Source organism: Triturus cristatus, chromosome 2_2, assembly GCF_964204655.1.
Source record: "Triturus cristatus chromosome 2_2, aTriCri1.1, whole genome shotgun sequence".
Lineage (NCBI taxonomy): Eukaryota > Metazoa > Chordata > Amphibia > Caudata > Salamandridae > Triturus > Triturus cristatus.
In genome coordinates this window covers 1,209,196,210-1,209,217,050 of record NC_140582.1, presented here as the reverse complement: position 1 = coordinate 1,209,217,050, position 20,841 = coordinate 1,209,196,210, and the positions used below count along the sequence as shown (strand labels likewise).

Genomic DNA, 20,841 nt, shown 5'->3' with positions numbered 1-20,841 from the left:
TCAAAGGGGTTACCCCTCCCCATACCTCAACGGCAGATTCCTCCATTTGACCCAGGTCGGCCTCATCCTGCCCTGGCCCTCTAAACCAGATGGCCAATACACATACCAAGAAAACACACGGAAAGGTTTAAACAAAAAGATACCTGCTTTCCAAAAGCGGTAGTTGCACACTCAGAATATAAAGACAATCACCACTACTAGATGCACGTTAATATTTGAAGCTCAAGCATACCAAATTCGACTTTCCTAACATATTCCTCTGCACTACTAAGACTATACTAGTTCATACAGTTAATTTATAATAAGGAGCATTCGCGCTGTGACACTGAATGGCAGTGGCACAGCGCCCAGAGCGTCTAACGCCAGCAACCACGAAGGAGACAAAAAGTGACAAAAAATGGAAGGGAGACCTACGCCAATGGTGCCAGGTCTAACACGCGTCCCCTCCAGCTGAAATGTGGGGAGAACTACCCACCCCATGGGAGTTTAAATCACTGAGGCGGAAAAATCTGGACAGGCCGTCAGCATTGGCGTGTTCTGTACCACCATAAAGTGCGTACCCTGTAGAGAAATGGACCACCTCAACAACTTGGGATTCTCCCCCCTCATCTGCATCAACCACCTGAGGGGCCCATGGTCTGTCTGAATCCGGAAGTGAGTCCCAAACAGGTATGGTCTCAGCTTCTTCAGTGCCCAGACCACAGCAAATGCTTCACGCTCAATTGCACTCCACCTCTGTTCCCGTGGGAGCAACCTTCTGCTAATGAATGCCACAGGTTGGTCTAGGCCTTCCTCATTGACCTGTAACAGAACAGCCCCCACACCATGCTCGGAAGCGTCTGTCTGGAGAACAAATTCCCTTGAAAAGGTGGGTGCCCGAAGTACGGGTGTGGTGCACATGGCAGTCTTCATGGCATCAAAAGCTTTCTGACAGGTGTTTGTCCAGTTCACAATCTTTGGGTGCTTTTTAGAAGTCAGCTCAGTCAAGGGCGCAACAATGTTGCCAAACCCTTTGATAAACCTCCTGTAATAATCTGTGAGTCCTAAAAAGGCTCTCACCTGTGTCTGGGTCCTTGGGGGCTCCCAAGCCAGGATGGTTTCAATCTTGGGTTGTAGGGGCACCACCTGGCCGCTCCCCACCTGGTGTCCTAAGTACACCACAGAACACAGAACACAGCCCAATCTGGCACTTGCTTGCCTTGATTGTGAGGCCTGCCTTTCGCAGTGCCATCAACGCTTCCCAGAGGTGGCCCAGGTGGTCCTTCCATGAGGAACTAAACACTGCAATGTCATCCAGGTAGGCGGCACTGAAACCTTCCAGCCCAACCAACACTCTGTTGACCAACCTCTGAAAGGTGAACCCTAAGGACTTCTGTGGCACATCACGGTAAGCAAACAGCGAGCATGGCAAGAGGACGTCCCATTTACGCCTCATGGGATCCTCTAGGCTCATAATAATGCCCTTAAGGGTCCGGTTGAATCTCTCAACCAGCCCATTACCTTGGGGGTGGTAAGGAGTTGTGAACTTGTAAGTTACCCCACACTCCTCCCATAGGGACTTCATATATTTGGAAATGAAGTTAGTACCCCTATCGGACACCACCTCTCTCGGGAATCACACATGGGAAAAAATCCCCATCAGTGCACGTCCCACCACTGGGGCCGTCACTGTCCTGAGGGGGATGGCTTCAGGGTACCGGGTGGCATGGTCCACCAAGACCAGGATGAACCTGTTGCCCATGGCTGTCTTGGGGTCTAGAAGCCTCACAATGTCAATGCCCACTCGCTCGAATGGGGTACTCACAACTGGAAAGGGCTGGAGTGGGGCCTTGATCTTTTCCCTGCTCTTTCCACTTGCCTGGCAAGTCTTACATGTCCTGCAGTGAGCATCTGAGCTCCTGCGCATCTGGGGCCAATACAAGTGGGTGACAAGCCTCTTAAAGGTCTTGGTCTGCCCCAGATGTCCGGCCAATGGCACATCGTGAGCCAACCCCAGTAGGAAGGCTCTGAAGCGCTGGGGTACCACCAGCACACGGAATGACCCAGGCTCAGCAACCTTAGGCTCACTATAAAGAAGTTCATTCTCCCAATAGATCAGTTGTGACCCTGACTGATCACCTGCTGCCTGAGCTGTGGCCTGTCGCCGCAGTCCCTCAAGACAAGGGCACGTTCTCTGCTGTTCACAAAATTCCTCCCTGGTGGCCCTCCTTCTTGCTGCCATTTGGTCAGCTCAGGCAGGTCCCCCAGTTCAGCTACTTGTTCACCTGTAGGTTCCAGGGCATCCCTCTCAAGGTCTGCTCCTTCCAGGACTGTGGGAACCATGGGGGCCGGTTTCCCGCGCCCCCTACCCCTTCTCTTCAAGGCAGGGGCCTGGGCCGTACTTTCAGGCTCCAGGTCCTTCTAAAGATCCTTACTGGCTGGCATGGACCGAGTGGTCGCACACGCCCATACAGGCAGGCCCAACATTTCTAAATGAGACTTCCTCTCCACCGCAGCCCACAGGGAGCTCTCTAAATCTTTGCCCAACAGACAGTCTACCGGCATGGCAGGCCTCACAGCTACTTGAAGAGTTCCTGAGAACCCCCCCACTCGAAGGGAACTTGAGCCACCTCACACTTGCTCTCCAAGTTGTCTGCTGACACTACTGGGCAGAATGCATGGGGTACAATCTGCTCTTTGGACACCAACCGTGAGCTGACAGCCGCCACGCTAACTCCTGTGTCCCTCAGAGCCTCCTCCCTATGGCCATTGATGGTCACCCACTGCCTGTACTTCTTAGTGTTAGAAGGCAGTGCAGGGTTAGGGACTTTCTCGAAGTCCCCTAGCGAGACAAGGGTCAATTCTACGGGCGCCCACCAACTTTGGACGCCCACCTCCTCCCCTCCCAGGGCTACACTGGCAATCTGGCGGGGGGGTGCACGAGGTGGTGAATTGATATCCCTCAGGGGACACTGGAGATCATAATAATGGGGACCCACTTGACCACACTTAAAGCAAGTAAGAGGCCCCCTTTGAAGAGGCCTACCTGTCGGGGCACCAGCTTCTTCTCAGGGAGAGGCTGGGACACCACTCCTTGGTTACCGGGGGAATTACTTTGGGGCCCTCTCTGGAACTCTCTCTGTTTACCCCTATCCCCCCCACTTCTCTGCTGGAGACCCTGCCCACCTTTGGCGAAGTCTCCCACAGGACCCTTGCGAACCCGGGTGCTCACCCATCGGTCCGCCTCCTCAGCAAGCTTCCTAGGGTTAGTGAGCTTGATATCAACAAGGTGCTGGCGTAGCTCTGGAAAACAGTTAGTAGATAAATGCTCCCATGCGAACAAATCATACAGTTGCTCAAAGGTTTCCACTTTGCTACCCTTTACACAGCGATCCATTGCTCTTCAAAAAAAAGACACATATTCAACCCAAGTGGTACCCTCTAACTTCTTACAGGTTCTAAATCTCTGCCTGTACATTTCTGGGGTCAAACCATAACGCGTCATCAAGGCCTGTTTCACATGGGCATACACCATCCTGCTCTGTTCAGGCAGATCCAATAGGGTATCCCTCCCATTACTCACAAAGCGTCCCCACAACCCCACTCCCCAGTCCTTCTCAGGGACCCGGTGGGACACCATGGCTATCTCATATGCGGCAAACCATTGCCCGATATCCTCACTCCTATGGAAATCCTTGATGACATCTTTGGGTATTTACACTCTACTCTCGGTAGGTACTAAAGGTATGCTGCCACCAGAGGAGGAGATCTCCAAAATCTTAGCCTTGATTTCCAACTCCCTCAATACTCTCTAATGCTTGAGTTTCATTTTTTCAAGTTCAAATGCCAACCTGTTATTCTCAATATCCAACTTCTTACTCTCCAGTTCCTTCTGACCTTCCAATTTGGCCATCTCCAAACTATGCCTCCTTTCTCTCTCTTTGTCCTCCATCTCTTCGGGGGACAGTCCCTTTGAGGACACACTAGTACCTGGGTTGGAAAGTGCTTTACCTCCCACTAAACCCACTTCCTCATCCTGCTGCCCTCCTGCATCCTCTTCCTCATTCCCGGCGGACTCCCTCGCCTCCATCCAGGCCTTAAGGGCCTTCTGATATTCCTCCTTCCTAGAGAGACCCGCAACAGGGACGGTGAATCGCTCGCAAAAAGACTTTAGCTGTTTGGCAGTGTAGGTTTCTAACCTGTCTTCCTCAAAGAGGAGATTCTCCAAAGCATTGGATGTCGGTCTACCTCATGTAGACATGACGGGCAACTACAATCAATCAATAGAACACAAAATACCTGGCTGGCAATCACAGTCAGCAATAGAACATAACCAAACCGTACGCGGTTTACTCTCGCCAGTAGCACACAGCTGTTTTAAACTCTTGAAGAGGTGTACAAAAAAAAGTGGAATAAAGAGTGGACCATCGTCCAGAGAGGGTTTTAGGACCCGCAATGGACTCTGCAGATTTAAGAGAATAGGAACAGCATTGTGCTCTGACCAAATAAGGGGCATAAGTGGTTCAACCAATTTAGTCCAAAAGTTAGGGTCTAATCTTCTGTACATTTGATCCTGATAGATTTTTTGAAGGATTTTTCTTGTAAAGTCTGTCAGCAGAATATTGTGGTAACTGATACACAACTCAAGATTTGAATCTATATGCAAACATCCATTTGTGCAAGGATTGGTATTTAAAAACACAACTTTGAATCAGGATCTAAGATAGGGCCTGATTTACATGTTGACGGGTCTGGTCCGCCCGTCTCTTTTCCAATGGTTTTCCCACCCGCCGCCTTGGCGATCCGCCCACAGTATTTAGATGTTGACCAGTCTATAGAGAAAAGACCATTGGAGCACCGCAGTCTCTGTCAGAATCTTCCTTCTTCGTTGTTAGAAATGGGGGCCTCCAGTTGGCAGCGGCTGGCGCCGGTGTTAAATAGTGACCCTTCTTCCTAAGTCAGAGTAAGGGGGCTACACCCTTTGATAACCCCTGCTCAACCCTGTGGTAATGTAGCATGAGCAGACAGGCCTATCTCAGAGGCAGTGTGTGAAGCATTTATGACCATGCACAATAACGCTGGAAAGACGCTACAAAACGGACACTACAAGCAAGTATAGAAAAATAGTTATCTTTATATAGGTTAAGCACGAAACAGAAAAATGCTCAAAGATCCGCAATGGACATAATTACAGATTCATTCAGGGCGATGGAAGCACTCGTGCGTGCAGGTGGAATGGGCTTAATTTGAGATGGGTGCCTAGGCGGCCCGGTTATGCACAATGTACCTGGGATATAAAAGGGGGCACAGCGCACAGCTTGGAAGGTGCGGGATGACAGGCGGACCCTCAGCGGTCACAACTCCACAGTTGCAGCAGTCCGCGGCGTGCACTCAAGCGAATCCTAGGATGGGGTTAGAAGGCGGGGCCCAGTGGCACACGCAGAAGATGGCAAGGTTCGTGACGTAGGGGCTAGTGTGGACGCTCAGCGGCACAGCTCTTCAGCTGCAGCGGCCCGAGATAGCAATAGCGATAGTTACTGTAGTAAAACAAGGGTGGGCACTCAGCGGCACAGCTCCTCAGCAGCAGCGGCCCAAGATAGCGACAGTACTAATTCTCGTAGTATCCTCGTGGTAGGACCAATGTGGGCACTCGGCGGCACGACTCCGCAGCGGCCCACACTAGCGACAGCAATAGTTTTCGTGGCAAGGCCAAGGCGGGCACTCAGCGGCACAGCTTCTCAACTGCAGCAGCCCACAATGGCGATAGCAGTGGTTTTCGTAGCAAGTCAGATGCGGGCACTCAGCGGCACAGCTCCTCAGCTGCAGCGGCCCACAATGGCGACAACAATGGATTTCTTAGCAAGGCAAAGGGCACTCAGCGGCACAGCTCTTGTGCTGCAGCGGCCCACAATGGTGATAGCAATAGTTTTCGTAGCAAGTCAAATGCGGGCACTCAGCGGCACAGCTCCTCAGCTGCAGCGGTCCACAATGGCGATAGCAATAGTTTCCGTAGCAAGTCAGATGCGGGCACTCAGCGGCACAGCTCCTCAGCTGCAGTGGCCCACAATGGCGACAGCAATAGTTTTCGTAGCAAGTCAAATGCGGGCACTCAGCGGCACAGCGGCCCACAATGGCGATAGCAATAGTTTTCGTAGCAAGTCAAATGCGGGCACTCAGCGGCCCACAATGGCGATAGCAATAGTTTCCGTAGCAAGTCAGATGCGGGCATTCAGCGGCACAGCTCCTCAGCTGCAGCGGCCCACAATGGCGATAGCAGTAGTTTCTGTAGCAAGTCAAATGCGGCGTTCCCCACAGTAGAGCTAGAGACCCTGGATTTCTCGACAGAGGCCTCACCTGCAAGTAGGATTCCCTTTGAGAGGAATCCGAGCTGCTAACAAATGAAGTCTAATGTCCCTGAGACTTCGGCAGGAGGCAAGCTCAAATCGGGCCCTTGGGTAGTTGCTTCAGTAGATGGATGAAAGTTTCAAAGTCCTTTTCCTCTTGTTACGCGGGCAGAGGTTCGTCTTCGCATCCCGAAGTTACACACCTCGGAGGGGTTTCAGCTCAGATCTTTATACCCCAAAAGTCTTTGTTCTTGAGAAAGTCACAAATCACTCGACCCGGCCAGAACCAGTTTGGTGTCGACTTGGGTCACTTTATTTATGAGGAGGCATCCTCCCTTTCAGGGAGAGGGGGCCCACCATCAGACGCCCAGTGGGAGGTGGAGCCATCATTCACCTTGCCAGGCACAGCCCTGCTCAGATCAAAGGGGTTACCCCTCCCCATACCTCAACGGCAGATTCCTCCATTCGACCAAGGTCGGCCTGAGCCTGCCCTGGCCCTCTAAACCAGACGACCAATACACATACCAAGAAAACACACAGGAAGGTTTAGACAAAAAGATTCCTGCTTTCCAAAAGCGGTAGTTGCACACTCAGAATATAAAGACAATCACCACTACTAGATGCATGTTAATATTTGAAGCTCAAGCATACCAAATTCGACTTTCCTAACATGTTTCTCTGCACTACTATGACTATACTAGTTCATACAGTTAGTTTATCATAAGGAGCATTCGCGCTGTGACACTGAATGACAGTGGCACAGCCCCCAGAGTGTCTAACGCCAGCAACCACGAAGGAGACAAAAAGTGTCAAAATAGAAGGGAGACCTACGCCAATGGTGCCAGGTCAAACATTCGTCAACATCGTCATAGGCAACAGCAGCTGTTGGAGGGAGTCCTGCCTACATTACCGCTGTGCTGATTACGATGTGCCTTTCCATCGAGGCAACTGTGGCGGGGAAACCTCCAAACTCGAGTTGGTGGAATAGAAGAAAAAGAGGTGAAAACGTATGTTTTTTCGGTTTCCCAATTCTGTTGCCATCTTCTACTCCAGTGTCTAGGTCCTTCCTGTGCTGCTGCTACTTAACCACAAAGCTAAGCAACCACGTTGTCGCCGGAATCTAAGGTAGGCTTCCGTGCACTTGTCTTATTTGAATAATTTGTTAACATTTGCTTTAGCCTCGAGTACTTTTACATTGCTCCTACATAAACATTTTTTATATGTAATACATAAGTGCTCATCTTTCAAATTATAGTGGTAATATTTACACACCTGTATTGACACTTAAAAAAATATTTATTTGGCGGTGGTGGTTAGGGGTGTTGTGCTTGCGGTGCCTGTGGGTGTACATTCAATGGTGTGTTTCTTGTTGGCGTACTATGCTATTTGTTTTAAAAAAAGGGCATTACACATAACCTACATATACATTTTGACCCATTCACAACATGTATGTGTAGTGAGGCAAAATTGAGCAGTACTTAACTGTTTCCACACCATCAGGGACTCAGCAATCCGCTGCCAGATGTCCACCAGAACAACAGGAACATCTAAATCGGCTTGGTGGAAACCCACTGGCCTGACGGCGATGGTACTATTAACCAGCAAAAAAGACCGCTGATGCTGCTGGAAACAGTCTGTTGATGCCACAGCTAAATACTGAAGAAGGAACGCTCGACGGAGTACCTGGAACTCGCCGCGGCGTGAGAACAGTAGTCCTGCCAAGACCTAAAGCAGGCCCTAAGTCTCTGTCTTTATAGATAGGTTATGTAAAAAGAGATTGTCCTAGCGCTGTCTTGCCAGTATTATGAGCTTGAAACTCTGTAGGTTTTGAGTCTGTCGTATTGAATCGCAGGTGTATTGCTACAGAGCTGCACACTCCTAAAGAGGTGCCAAAGAGCGTTTGCAGAGGTGTAGCACATTCCTAGTGGGGTGCCTTAGTTGGAACAGTGTTTGCCATGGGGATTATATGGGGAGTTTTTAAATGGCATAAGTCAGGACCAAACATATTATCCTAATATGTTTTGTTGGTACACCTCTGTGTTATCTTGAAGCAAAAATGAATGAGCAATAGGTTACTTCCAATCAATGGATAGCAGTGAGCAGGTGCAGGCTGGGCTATGTCTGAAGTGTTTCGATTTGTCAATATGGCTGAAACTGTCATAAACAAAAGTGTAGCTGCGCTTATTCATGGGTGTAGGAGAAACGCGTGAGGCTAGACATGGCTGCACAAGCCCAACCTTGCCATCTGTGGAGTGCTCGATGAATGTACAGTTTAACCATATAGAATGTCGACAAAGATGAATTCTTTTTTAGAGATAATGTGAGGCTGTTATTTGCTGAGTTCTAGAATACGTCCTTTTAATGTAAACATAAAAAAGCTTTGTATTAAGTACAGACCGATTGTGTGTTACTAAACATAATATAAATATATATATATATGTATATATATCTTTACCCGCTTGTTTTATATTAAACGCTGAAGGACAGATTTGCTAACTTTTCCTGAAAATGATAGACCAGAACAGCATACTTTATGCTGTCTTGTATTACAAAAAGTATTCTTTAATACTTTTCCCACTTTTTTTGGGCACAAGTGCCTGTCTACCAGTGTTATTATATAGGGTTTTGTGACAAAACCCGAGTATTATTTCAAGGGATAACACCCAACTTATACCTCTTGACACAAAGTACGGCGCGATGTGCTAATTTGTGTGACCTTAGGCAACTTTCAAATCCTAGTCATGAGTTGTGTTGGAAAATAAATTCCATCACAAGACATTGCGCCGGGTTTGAAACATGTTAATGGCACAAGGCTGACACAAAATAATTGTAAATCTGGGCCTAAATCTTTGTACATTGTGCAGTTGCCAATCTTATACTGTGTGTTATACAATTTGTAAATATTTACTTTAATATTTACAGTGCTTTCAATCGCACAATGGGATCTTGTAGCACTATCAATTCACATCAATGTTTATCAGTGAGCAGACGTGATTCCGCTCTTTGATGGTTTAGTTGCAGAAACAGACATCGAGATGATATGGTGTTATGGCCTGTGCTGCTGAGTATGGAACTCTGGAACATGTTTCGAGTCTTGGAGTTGACTCAAGAGCCTGTGATTTAGGGAAAATCACTTAGGGGCATATTAACAAGGGCAGTATCGACACTTTAGCGGCACTTTATGCCGCTACAGCGGTGAAATTTTTATCGCCCTATTTACAAGCTGGTACTAACATGCATTAGCGCTTGTTAGCACCCATTTTCCTAATGCTTCACTTGCAAAGTGGGTGTCACCGGGCGTACCCCTGATGGACTACCTTGTAAATATCGCTGATGTACACATTGCGATATTTACAAGTAGGCCCACGCATTTTAGCAGATGTTAGTTTTTGGCGAAAACCGAGGTTTCCGCCCAAAACTAATGTCTGCTAAAATGCTGACTTACCCGTACGTAACAATGGGGGTGGATTATGCTGATACGACCACAGGGTCGTATCAGCAAGGTTATCTCCATTTTCCATGGAACATCGCTGGAAAACCAGCGATGTTCCATGAATCACGCTTCCTTCCAGCATGAAAATCAAGCCCATCCAGTCGAGAGGTAAGTCAAGTAGAATTTATTTAACAGGCAGCTCAAGGGTAAAAAGCATAACGCGTTTCAACACAACGGTGTCTTAATCATATGCAGCTGTGGGGAACAAGTGACTTCGAGTTTAAATACACTCCGTTGGTAAACAGTGAAGAGGGATTCTAGTATGCACACAACTCAAAGCATTGGTCACAACTTATTTTTCGTATTTTAGTTTTCGCTTTGGGACTGCACAGATTCTTTCTACACAATATTCTTATTGGTATCATTGTCAAGTACATTATTTTGAAACGGTGTGCGAATTTGCATGGTTACAGTCCCAGTGTTGCTTGTTTTTTAACTACAGTGACCAGCATGCAACATTCCGGATTCACAAAAATACAGCATCGCATCCTTCTTATTTAAAGTTAATTTAATTCAAAGGTCATAGCTTGCCCACCTTCGTGCTTCAAAGGAATCAATTCCATATTGTGCAGGGGGGCGGCCATAATTGTTTTTCCTCCATTTAGCTCAAAGGCATTGTTCCTCATGGTGAAAGATAAAAGTTCCACTCTTTTCCTGGCTGCCCGTATTTATTTATTTTCCTTGCTCTCGAAGTGCAGGGGAATCCCACCACAAACCTTGCATGTTATGAAAGTCTTCAGCCAGCATATATATATATATATATATATATTTTATATATGTGTATGTTTAATTTACTTTAAATTATATTATTTAAAATTTTAAACACTTTATAAGAAATATAAAGAAATATATATAACTATCTATTTTTTGATTATATGTATTATTTACTTTATTTTATAATATTTTTTTAACATTTAAAATACGATATTTTTAACAACGATATTTCTTACAACGATATATATTTTTTCGATATTTTTGTACTTCCCATGATATAGATAGGATGTTGATATTCTTGACATTGATATTTAGGTATCGATATTTTGGGACCTCGATATTGTGGTCATCGATATTCTGTCAGTGATTCATTGTAAACATTACATATCTAGGTAGAGCCCCTGAGGTTATCTTTTTTGTATAAACGATCTTCACTGGGTAACCAGAGGAGAAGCTTTCATGCTGACTCTGGACGCTGAGGTCCCTGCACACAGAAACTCCAGCACGCAATGGTCTGACATCGCTTGTGGTGTGTTCAACTCGAGACCAAGATGGGGTCCTTCGTTCTCTCCCATCAGGTAATGTGGTTGGCTCTTTCCCAGGGGATTCTTGGCTTTACACCCAACTACAAGCTAGATACACTTAGATAGGCTTCACATAGTAGGAGAATGCTCGATTACTATCATATGCATATATTCACAGTTTTAGCACCATGGTAGAATTCTACCTTTTATTTACTCTTGCTTGTAATCTTATACATCTGTTTCTGTCTAATGGTTGTCCCAGCAAACATGTTTTATACTAGAATGACGCTGGTTCAATAAATGCTTATTCAAAACATCCCAACCTTTAATTCTGTGTATCTCTCTGAGACTAAGGGGCTGATTAGGATGGCAAACTGACTTTATTCCGCCCACCATTCTCGCGGTGCTGGGACTGGCCGCCATATGTGCGGCGGTCCCGCACCGCTAATTACGACTGCCACCCTGGCGGTTGCATTCCGCATATTTGACATTGCGGCAGGTGCTGCTGTAAGCAGCACCAGCAGCAATTCAAAAGTGCCTTGTTGTGCATTGGCATGCACAACGTGGCCTGCCACCTTGTACATGGCAATGTAGGGGGGTACCATATTGAGGCCCAAGTCCGCCCGGCTGGCAATCGGAACAATTGCCGACTGGCAGAAAAGTGGCAGATGCTCTCTGCGTCCATCACGATACCCCCCGCCATCATAATATGGCGGGGTTAAATCGGGTTGGGATGGTGGGCGGACCGGCGGTGGCCATCCACCTGCCATCCTAATGACCCCCTAAATGAGCATGAGTGACGGAGCGAAAAGTACTGTACTGTTTCCACGATTCCTGAAGGATCAAGGGTTGTCATGTTGGATACTATCCAGAAACTATTTGCTCATTGGTATGGTTGTGGGTCTTGTAGTGGCCCTGTGAGCTAGCTGGTCTAAACACTAACATATCCTTTGGGGGTATCTGGAATCAGTCTGGACACCAATTCCTTAGTTTATGTTGTCTAGACACGCAGATCCTATGTATTTTTAGGAACTACACAACAGGATTACGCTCTCCAGTTCTTCTCCTTAGCTCCCATTCCGATGATTTGATAGCAGCAATCCGATAAATAATAAAAAGGCTACTCCAAAAGAATTTGCACCATTAGGAAGAGACAGGAATTGATAAAGCTTGAATGTGCTGTTGGCTTAACATGGAGAGCTGGTATAAAGTATCCTGCTATCTCATCAGACTTTAAAGACAAATGCAACTCCAAAGTATGAAATGAAAAATAAACACAGGCACTGAAGAAAACTAGCTTGTGAAAGAGCAGAATGCACTCACTCAAAGAGAAGTTATTCAGTGGCTGAAGTGGGACATCACCCTCGCCCATGCTGTATGCTGTAGAGGGCGGAGGCAAAATGTGAATGACACATCCATAGACCAATGGATGAAGAGAGATGACTGAAAGCCCCTTTAAATAGGTATATTATACACAAATATATATATATTTTTTAAAGTTCTTTGCTAATGCTATATCTAACAATAGGTGAGAGGAAGAAAAAATGAGTGGAGGAAAGAAGAATGCGAAGAAAGAAAAAGATTGCATTAAAAACAGATAAAAGGATGTAAAGGAGATTAGAAGGAATGAAAGAAGAAAGATACTTCAAATAGGAGAAAGGACAGTAAATCCTTAACTCCTCTGTGCATTTTTAGAGCAGTGGCCTTGAACGCTCAGCTATGCCTTATAATCATTTACAGTGAAGAAGGATGCTCAGAAGGTGCTGCAGTCTTGTCATGGTTGCTCATTCTCAAAGGTTTCTACTCAAGGGTCAGAGATCTCCAGGTCTGTCTTTGCCTACTAGGGGTTTAATCCCACACTAATAAAAACAATAAAACTACAATGCACAGCATGCAGAGTACTGTTGGATGAAAAGCCACAACTATGTCAGTATGATATTGAATCACTTGGGAGCTATGATAACCTATTCACCTTTAATGCTGGTATCATATTTGGCATGCATGTTAACGTCAACAAGTTGGCATTTAATTTTGATAAAGTTTTTTTTGTTTGTGTATACGTTTTTAGAACCATTTGTACAATACATGAAGCAATAACGGCATACTTTTATGAGGTTTCGGATCACAGACACTTATAATGTCCCCTCTCCTCATTAATTTTGTTAAAGTTGTAAGCATTTTTACATCAAAGTCTTCTTTTAATGCAAGACTCACGTGTGTAGTGAACACAGAGAGAGGACCCGTAGCGACTCCTCCAACGCGGTTGGAGCGACAAGGCGGCAGTCCACCGGTCCAGTGGAAGCCTGGCAACAAAGGGCCTCTGGGTCGTCCAGTGAGAGGGGACACCCACGAGAGAGGGGTATCCGTGAGAGGGATATCCTGCAACGGTGAATCCTGTTAGAAGACAACTACCAGTTGGAGAAAACACCTCTACCAGGACCGTACAGCGGAAAGTAAAACACCAATGGTCCACCATCATTCCGTCTACACTTTTCACTGACCGCAGTACAAGAGGAAAGAGACTGTAAAGCACGCTTCCACAGAGCAAGTCCAAAGAGCACATCCACAGAGCACCTGGACATCGTGCCAAGGAAACAGAGTGGTCTTGGCCGCAAGGATACCCTCGCGGGCAGGTGACCATCAGCGAAGAGACTACGTGGAAGTCCTAATCACCGATTTATATTTTGTTTGTAATTTGTGTTTTCTCTCCCACAGGTTCGGACTTCATTTGTTTTAACTTTCATGAAAGTTTGGGAGGGATGTAGTGATCGTCCGATCAGCATTCTAGTGTTTAGCATGTTGGAACACACACTGAACACCCACCCACCACAGGCATCACCAGTCAGGTGACCCTGGCAATAAAAGGGGCCGAGCGCACGTGCTCTGGGCCAATTATCTAACCACTACTCCAGTGTCCGTGTCCATCATTTGTCTGCATGTGGGCCTAAGGCCCAAATACTACAACGTGCATTCACCATGGTGCTTTTGTTCTGTATTTTATAGTCAGCGATTGAGAAAGGAACATAGGATGTGGCACCATGTTTATATTTCCGCAACAGAGAATGAATTAAGCAGCATCTAAACCGCATGTTACCAATGCTAAAGGGACACAGTAAGGCCTCAGCCTGAACATTCATCGACAAAGGTTTTGAAGCCAAATTAAATCTCTTGCATGAAACAAACAACAAAGCCCACTCTCCGCCCCTGGTTCATGTCATTAGGTGAACCTGCCATCGTCAGCCTTTATCATCCACACAACAGGTTGAGTTGAGACTTCGAATCCCTGTACCATTTAAAAATGTATATATTTGGAAAGTATATCCCAAGCTTTTTGCAGTCATATGCATTGTAAAAAGGGCAGTAAATATCGCTTCTTACATTTACTTTCAGGGTTTAGGATGGTGAGGTCACACTTGAAGACATTATGGAAGGATTGAAAAGTGGGTGAAACTTTAGTTTGTTTTCAACAGGTTGTTTATTTAATGGTGTAAAAAGACCCCTCTTTTTCAAAGTTAAGGTGAAAGTCCCAGTTCCCAGCTGTCCATTCTCCCATGTGCCTGAATACAATTATTTGATGCACTATATTGCAAATACTTCCATCTTTTAAAGCCTTTTGATGTCATTGCTATTGCTTGGTCTTCTTAACTGCTAGCATTTACTGTCATTAATTGTGTTTTATCTTTTTCTCTGTCATTAAGCACAACATCCTGTTCCAAGATGGCTGACTACCACATACGGGTATACAAGGACACTGATCATATGACAGTGCGGAAATTGTTTGCAAACGGACTTGCAGAGTATATCTCCCCTTTCAGAAAGTATATATTGACTCTTCCACGAACCAAGCTTTTCCTGTTGGGGGTCCACCTTGCGATCCTGATGGGCTTCCAGCGCTCATACATTTCTGCTCTGCAAGCCACATTGTGTGCAGCAGCAGCCTGGTGTGGAACGCTGTCATTTGTGTGGTTGGGCGCAAACTATACCTTCAGTACCTACATCCAACGCAGCCTGAAAGAGGACATGCTTGACATACACACATCTTACATTCAGAAGAGAAGAGCCTGTTTTTGGGTGGCAGAGTACAACGGGAAAGTTGTTGGCATGGTGGCCGCCCGGCCATACAGCGCTAGTGATGGAGAGTCCAAGGTGGAGCTACTGCGTCTGTCGGTGAGCAAGGAATGCCGGGGACAAGGAATCGGCAAAGCTTTGTGCAGAACAGTTATTCACTTTGGCCGACAGGAAGGCTATGAGTCAGTGGTTCTGGATACCACAATGGTTCAATATGCGGGACAGAAGCTGTATGAAAGCATGGGGTTCACACTCCTAAACTCTTTTATTCCACCATTTTTTATCTATAGGCTCCTTCTCTTTTATGTTCTTACCTACAGTTATAACATTCATTCTCATAAGTAAAATATTAGGCGTTATGAGTTAACGCAAATGGCTCATCTGCGCTTGTTTTTTATTGAAGCTTAGATTTGTGAGGTAGGAACATGTCCCTGATTTGGTTCTGTAGTGGTGCTTGATAAACAGGTGCGGCAACAAAGGTTTATTTTGAAAAATATGGGACCCCCTGAGCGCATTAGCAATGGTTTAGGGTAAGGCTATGCTGCTACAAGTAGTTGGCGATGACCCTCATTGAGTCCTCTGGGATGACCTCCCTCCAGGTCATTATGGACACCATATCCAGCTGTGGACTTTTATGTGTTAGCCTAATGCATTCTGGGTGTTCTAGTTGTGTAGAACTAATTAAATCAAGACACCTGAAATTAATGATGAAGATGTGTAAAGGTCAGGATTGCAGATAGTGTCCGTATTGATATGGAGTGAGGTGTTCACCTAAGAGGAATGGAGTTCCTTAAAGCTTGGTTAAGAGTTCACCTGTGCAAAGACATGCCGCACTATGGAAACTATTCAGAAAGAAGAGAAAGCAATGGAAAAGAGACATTTGCAGCCATGTGTAAATGATGTGTAAAAGTGGATCATGGCTTTCGTCGTCTGCACATGACTCAAGATTGAGGCGCGTGCACTGCTGAAGCTCTCGGCCCAGACACTGCATTCTTTATGACTACTCTGTCTTGACACTCTGCTGGACAGATTGAACAACATCCAACACAAACTAACAACATCTGACAATGGCAACGAAGTATGCTTACAGATTGGAAGAAGATTCTTCACAATCTAACGCCATGAAGGCACGTTTTGTGGGTGTACACAATCCATCTTTACACATTGTGTCCCCTCATTTTTAGGTCTCGCCTAGGGCTGCAGCGCATGTGCTGCTCGCTTTGCGAGGCTTGCAGTATACACTATAGGTGAGGGAAGCCCGCCCACTTTTTCATTGGCTTGTGGCTTTTCCCTTTCTAAAAGCTGCCTTCTGATTGGTTTAGAGGCTGCTAGTCCCGCCTTATGACAGCCATGTCTCCTTCCGCGGCTATTGGCCCCTTTACTGCGTGTTTCCTGAGCACTACTTTGTTCCCGTGCCACCCCTCCCGTTGTCCGAGCCTTCTCTCCCACCCCCACCACTTCCATTGTTCGTGCCTTATTAATGCCCGCACTCCCGTTAGCAAATCAATAGGTCTTGCGTAGATGCGAGTCCTCTTGCATTGCAAATGCTTGTCTTGTTTTAAAATGGTTGCATTGGTTTCGCGGGCTAGAACTCAACAACAGCGCACTGGTGAAACGGCCGCTCGGATCCAGCGCTGCTGCTGCCGCTGTGGATGTCCGTCTTCTATTCCAGTGCCGGCTGCGGTGGATGTCTGTCTTCTATTCCTGTGCCGGCTGCGGTGGATGTCCGTCTTCTATGCCCGTGTCGGCTGCGGTGGATGTCCGTCTTCCATGTCCACGCCGGTCCCGCCGCACAGAGCCCGTCTCCTGCTCCTCCACGCTCTCAGCTTGTGACAGCCCCAGGCTCAGCTGAGGCACTCTCCGCCAGCAGTCGTCCATTCCCTGGCGTGCCCCTTTCCCGGGACAGGTCCGTAGGCCTCAGCCATGAAGATCGAGGAGGTGAAGAGCACCACGAAGACCCAGCCACGTGAAAGGGCTGTGGCTGAACTCGGACAGTGGCCTGGCCTAGCCTGCCGCCGCGGGGCAGGTGGAGCAGGAGACCGCTCGAGAGGGGAGGGAAGATGTGTAGCTGCAGCAGGGGCAGCGCAAAATTATGGGATCTACCTGCATACTGTTTTGATGGGCCTCTGCGATGTCACAGACATTCCTAGCCCTGAAGCTCAATGAGGGTCCCTGGAGGGTGGGGACCCCATTGACAGTAAGAACCTGAGTTACGCCCCTGGAGTGACGATGGAGCTGTCTCCGTGCTGAATGAGCTGCCCGCATGCTTTTCGTGTCCTTCCATCCTCCTGCATCTCAGCACATCCTCACTTGGAGGATGTTACTCCAACCAAATGCCTTTCAGAAATTTGTATTGACACACCCTCCTTAAAACATGCATCAACCTTCCAAACATGAGACATTTTCTATTAACTTCACTTTTAAATATTATGTTATTTGGCACTTGTTTAGTGCACATCTGTCAATAGTATGGCATTGTGGCGCTCTTAACTGTTTGGAGCAAATACAGACAGACCTGTGTTTTTGCTTGGAGTGCCGTGTCCTTGTACTGCTGGGCAGCTCATTGAGATCAACGTTCATTGCTGAAATATATCATAATCCGCACGTCAAAAGTTTGAATCCTTACATGGCCGACTCAGCCTTCCATCCTTCCGATGTCAGTAAATTGAGCACTGTTAAATTGGGTTTTACTAGCACCTGTTATCTACAATGCTTAGAACTATTCAAACTATTATTAGTCTTTGTTATTTTTAATATGGTCCGTATGAGGAGATTTAGACAAGGCATGTGAACCCTGGACTTGCACGAAGGTTGATTCTAGTAGGTGCAGTGTTGCATAGCAGTATGTGAGCGAATTAAAGCGTGCTTCATGCAGAAATTGTTCTGTTGACAGGGCTAGGGCATGATCGGTGTGTTATCTAGCTCTCATGCTAGTCGAGAGGCCATGAGTGAGTATAGTAATGCAGCTTTATATTTGGTTATGGTGTATGCAGAGATGCCCTGATGATGCAACCAAATAAGAAAACCATAGATACCGAAGTTAAGGTTCTGTGGTCCACCCACAAGCATTGAAGGCTCTGCAATTTCAGTGTGTTGAATTGGGATCTGAGATTGAGAATGCATTGATCTGTTTCTGTGTTAGAAAGTAGGTCGCTGTCAGGTAGGGATTGTGGCTCCGAAAGAACAATAGTGACACAGGCTACTGTACAGACACCACGGAACCCCAAATAAAAGGCCTCCCGCCCTAATTACTCCTATTGATGTTAGCGTATCTTACAGGGCTGATGAATTCTGATCACCTGATGCCCAGGACATATTGTTTTGGTGCTAGGGGCAACAAATTTTCACGTTTACATTGTTCAGTCGACAAGCAGGCCCAATTCTCTGAAGCACCAACCTCTTGGCTGCAGGTTTACTTTACCAATCTGTGTAAGGATGGCCTGCTACTAAACCAAGATGTGTATATGGTTCTTGAGTCACTGATACAAAGCCTTTATTATTACGGCCAGTGCTGAGAGGAAGGGCAGTGAGGCCAGCCTCACTTACTTTCAGTGGTTCTAGTACAAAAACGTACATGTTTGTAAAGTTAACAATTTGAGGCTACGTAGAATGCTCCCAAATTGCTTTCTAATTACATGCAGAAGCCAGAATGTAAGACTGGTGTTTATTTATGTATTAGTATTTTTTAATTTCAATATAAAATGTGCACCAAAACTTTAGATACAGTTTCTGCAATACATCTTTTGGTAAAATGTGTTAAAAAATATACAGAAATTAATTGAGGGCAAATCCGTGTAAAACTGTTATGGGAAACATGTAAATAATATAAGTGCCCAGTTCTTAAAGAAAGACACAAAAGTGTACACACAGATATGCCTTTGCGCAGATTTACATTACCGCGAGTTTAAGCTATTGGCATTGTAAATGACAAGGCCTTTTATTTACGTTTTAAAAACCAAAACATAAATAAAAGTAATCCTCATTTACAATGCCAATAGCTCAAACTCACGTTCTGGCAACTGCCTCTATTTAACAATACAATAATCCCTTGGGCATTCTCTAGATTCCAGTCCATAGAAATTGTCTTCCACGAGCACTTGTAGACAATAATATTTTTTTCAAATCTTGTATTTTCAGTGATATGACCACCGAAGGCCCTGATTTTATATTAAAAACAGCTTTGGAATACACCACTTTCCACTGAAAGGCAATATTTTTTTCCATGTGTTCCCATTCCTGGCAGTTTGGTGCTTACTTTCCCTCCATGTTAAAGAACAGTAGATGTTTCAGCACCCAGGCTAATGTGCTGCATAGCTAAATACATATAAGGTCCCAAAGGCGAGACCGATTGCATTGCAAATGCTTGTTCTTTTTGGACTCTGGATACCAGTTTTTGACCTTTGGTCAGTATAGTCGTAAAACACAGTTGTAAGCTGCATTTAGCCCTCCTTAAATATGAAAGACCTTTTATCAATTGTCATACTAAACCTTTTTGTAAGTCATTTTTAACAGTTAAACAATATTGTATATGCTGTCCAAAAGTGCCCTTTAATTGTAATTTGCAATAGGTCTACTTGCGGTGAAATTTACAACATAGGTGCATTATGGCCTTAAGCATTTTCAAGTTTCAGCGTAGGCCACGCCAGTTTTTTAATAAATGCAACTGAAACCCTTTCAAATGACAAACTTACCAACTTGTATGTGAGTTTGAAGAGTGCATTAAAAGTTGTATGCTACTGCTTATTTGGTAATATAAAAAAGTAGGCTGTACGTATATGTGCCACACTTTTGTATGAACTAAGGAGCCATGTTCGAGGGAGCAGCGGTTTAAAAACTAATTCTGAAATAACCACTGCTAGGAAAGAGATACAAACTCTATTGTTACAGGTTGTATGTAAATAAAGACAAAAACGCTAATTCAACACATTTAATTTTTGTTATCTACACTGTAAAAATAGAGTTTTTAAGGTAACAACCTTTCTGCCTAAATGTTTTTTCCAACTTGGAAATGTTGTTCCCGTTCTCTGTATGTCTTAGCTGGTGTCTGGAATGCTGAGTGGAATGGTGAGAGTGAATGTATGTCTGACCTGGTGTCTGGAATGCTGAGTGGAATGGTGAGAGTGAATGTATGTCTGAGCTGGTGTCAGGAATGCTTAGTGGAATGGTGAGAGTGAATGTATGTCTGAGCTGGTGTCTGGAATGGTGAGAGTGAATCTATGTCTGAGCTGGTGTCTGGAATGCTGAGTGGAATGGTGAGAGTGAATGTATGTCTGAGCTGGTGTCAGGAATGCGGAGTGGAATCGTGAGAGTGAATGTATGTCTGAGCTGGTGTCTGGAATGCGGAGTGGAATCGTGAGAGTGAATGTATGTCTGAGCTGCTGTCTGGAATGCTGAGTGGTATGGTGAGAGTGAATGTATGTCTGAGCTGGTGTCTGTAATGCTGAGTGGAATGGTGAGAGTGAATGTATGTCTGAGCTTGTGTCTGGAATGCTGAGTGGAATGGTGAGAGTGAATGTATGTCTGAGCTGGTGTCTGGAATGCTGAGTGGAATGGTGAGAGTGAATGTATGTCTGAGCTGGTGTCAGGAATGCAGAGTGGAATCGTGAGAGTGAATGTATGTCTGAGCTGGTGTCTGGAATGCGGAGTGGAATCGTGAGAGTGAATGTATGTCTGAGCTGCTGTCTGGAATGCTGAGTGGTATGGTGAGAGTGAATGTATG

At 45.7% G+C, this 20,841-nt stretch overlaps 1 protein-coding gene across 1 annotated transcript in view; it reads left to right on the top strand.

Moving 5' to 3' along the window:
* Nucleotides 1–20,044, top strand: part of LOC146863408 (N-acetyltransferase family 8 member 3-like) — a 59,586-nt gene extending 39,542 nt beyond the window's left edge. The window contains exon 2 of the mRNA XM_085642837.1: nt 14,753–20,044. Coding sequence (XP_085498963.1) covers nt 14,772–15,467 — 696 coding nt within the window. The 5' untranslated portion in view covers nt 14,753–14,771 and the 3' untranslated portion in view covers nt 15,468–20,044. The remainder of the gene's footprint in view (nt 1–14,752) is intronic.
* The last annotated feature ends 797 nt before the right edge of the window (nt 20,045–20,841 follow it).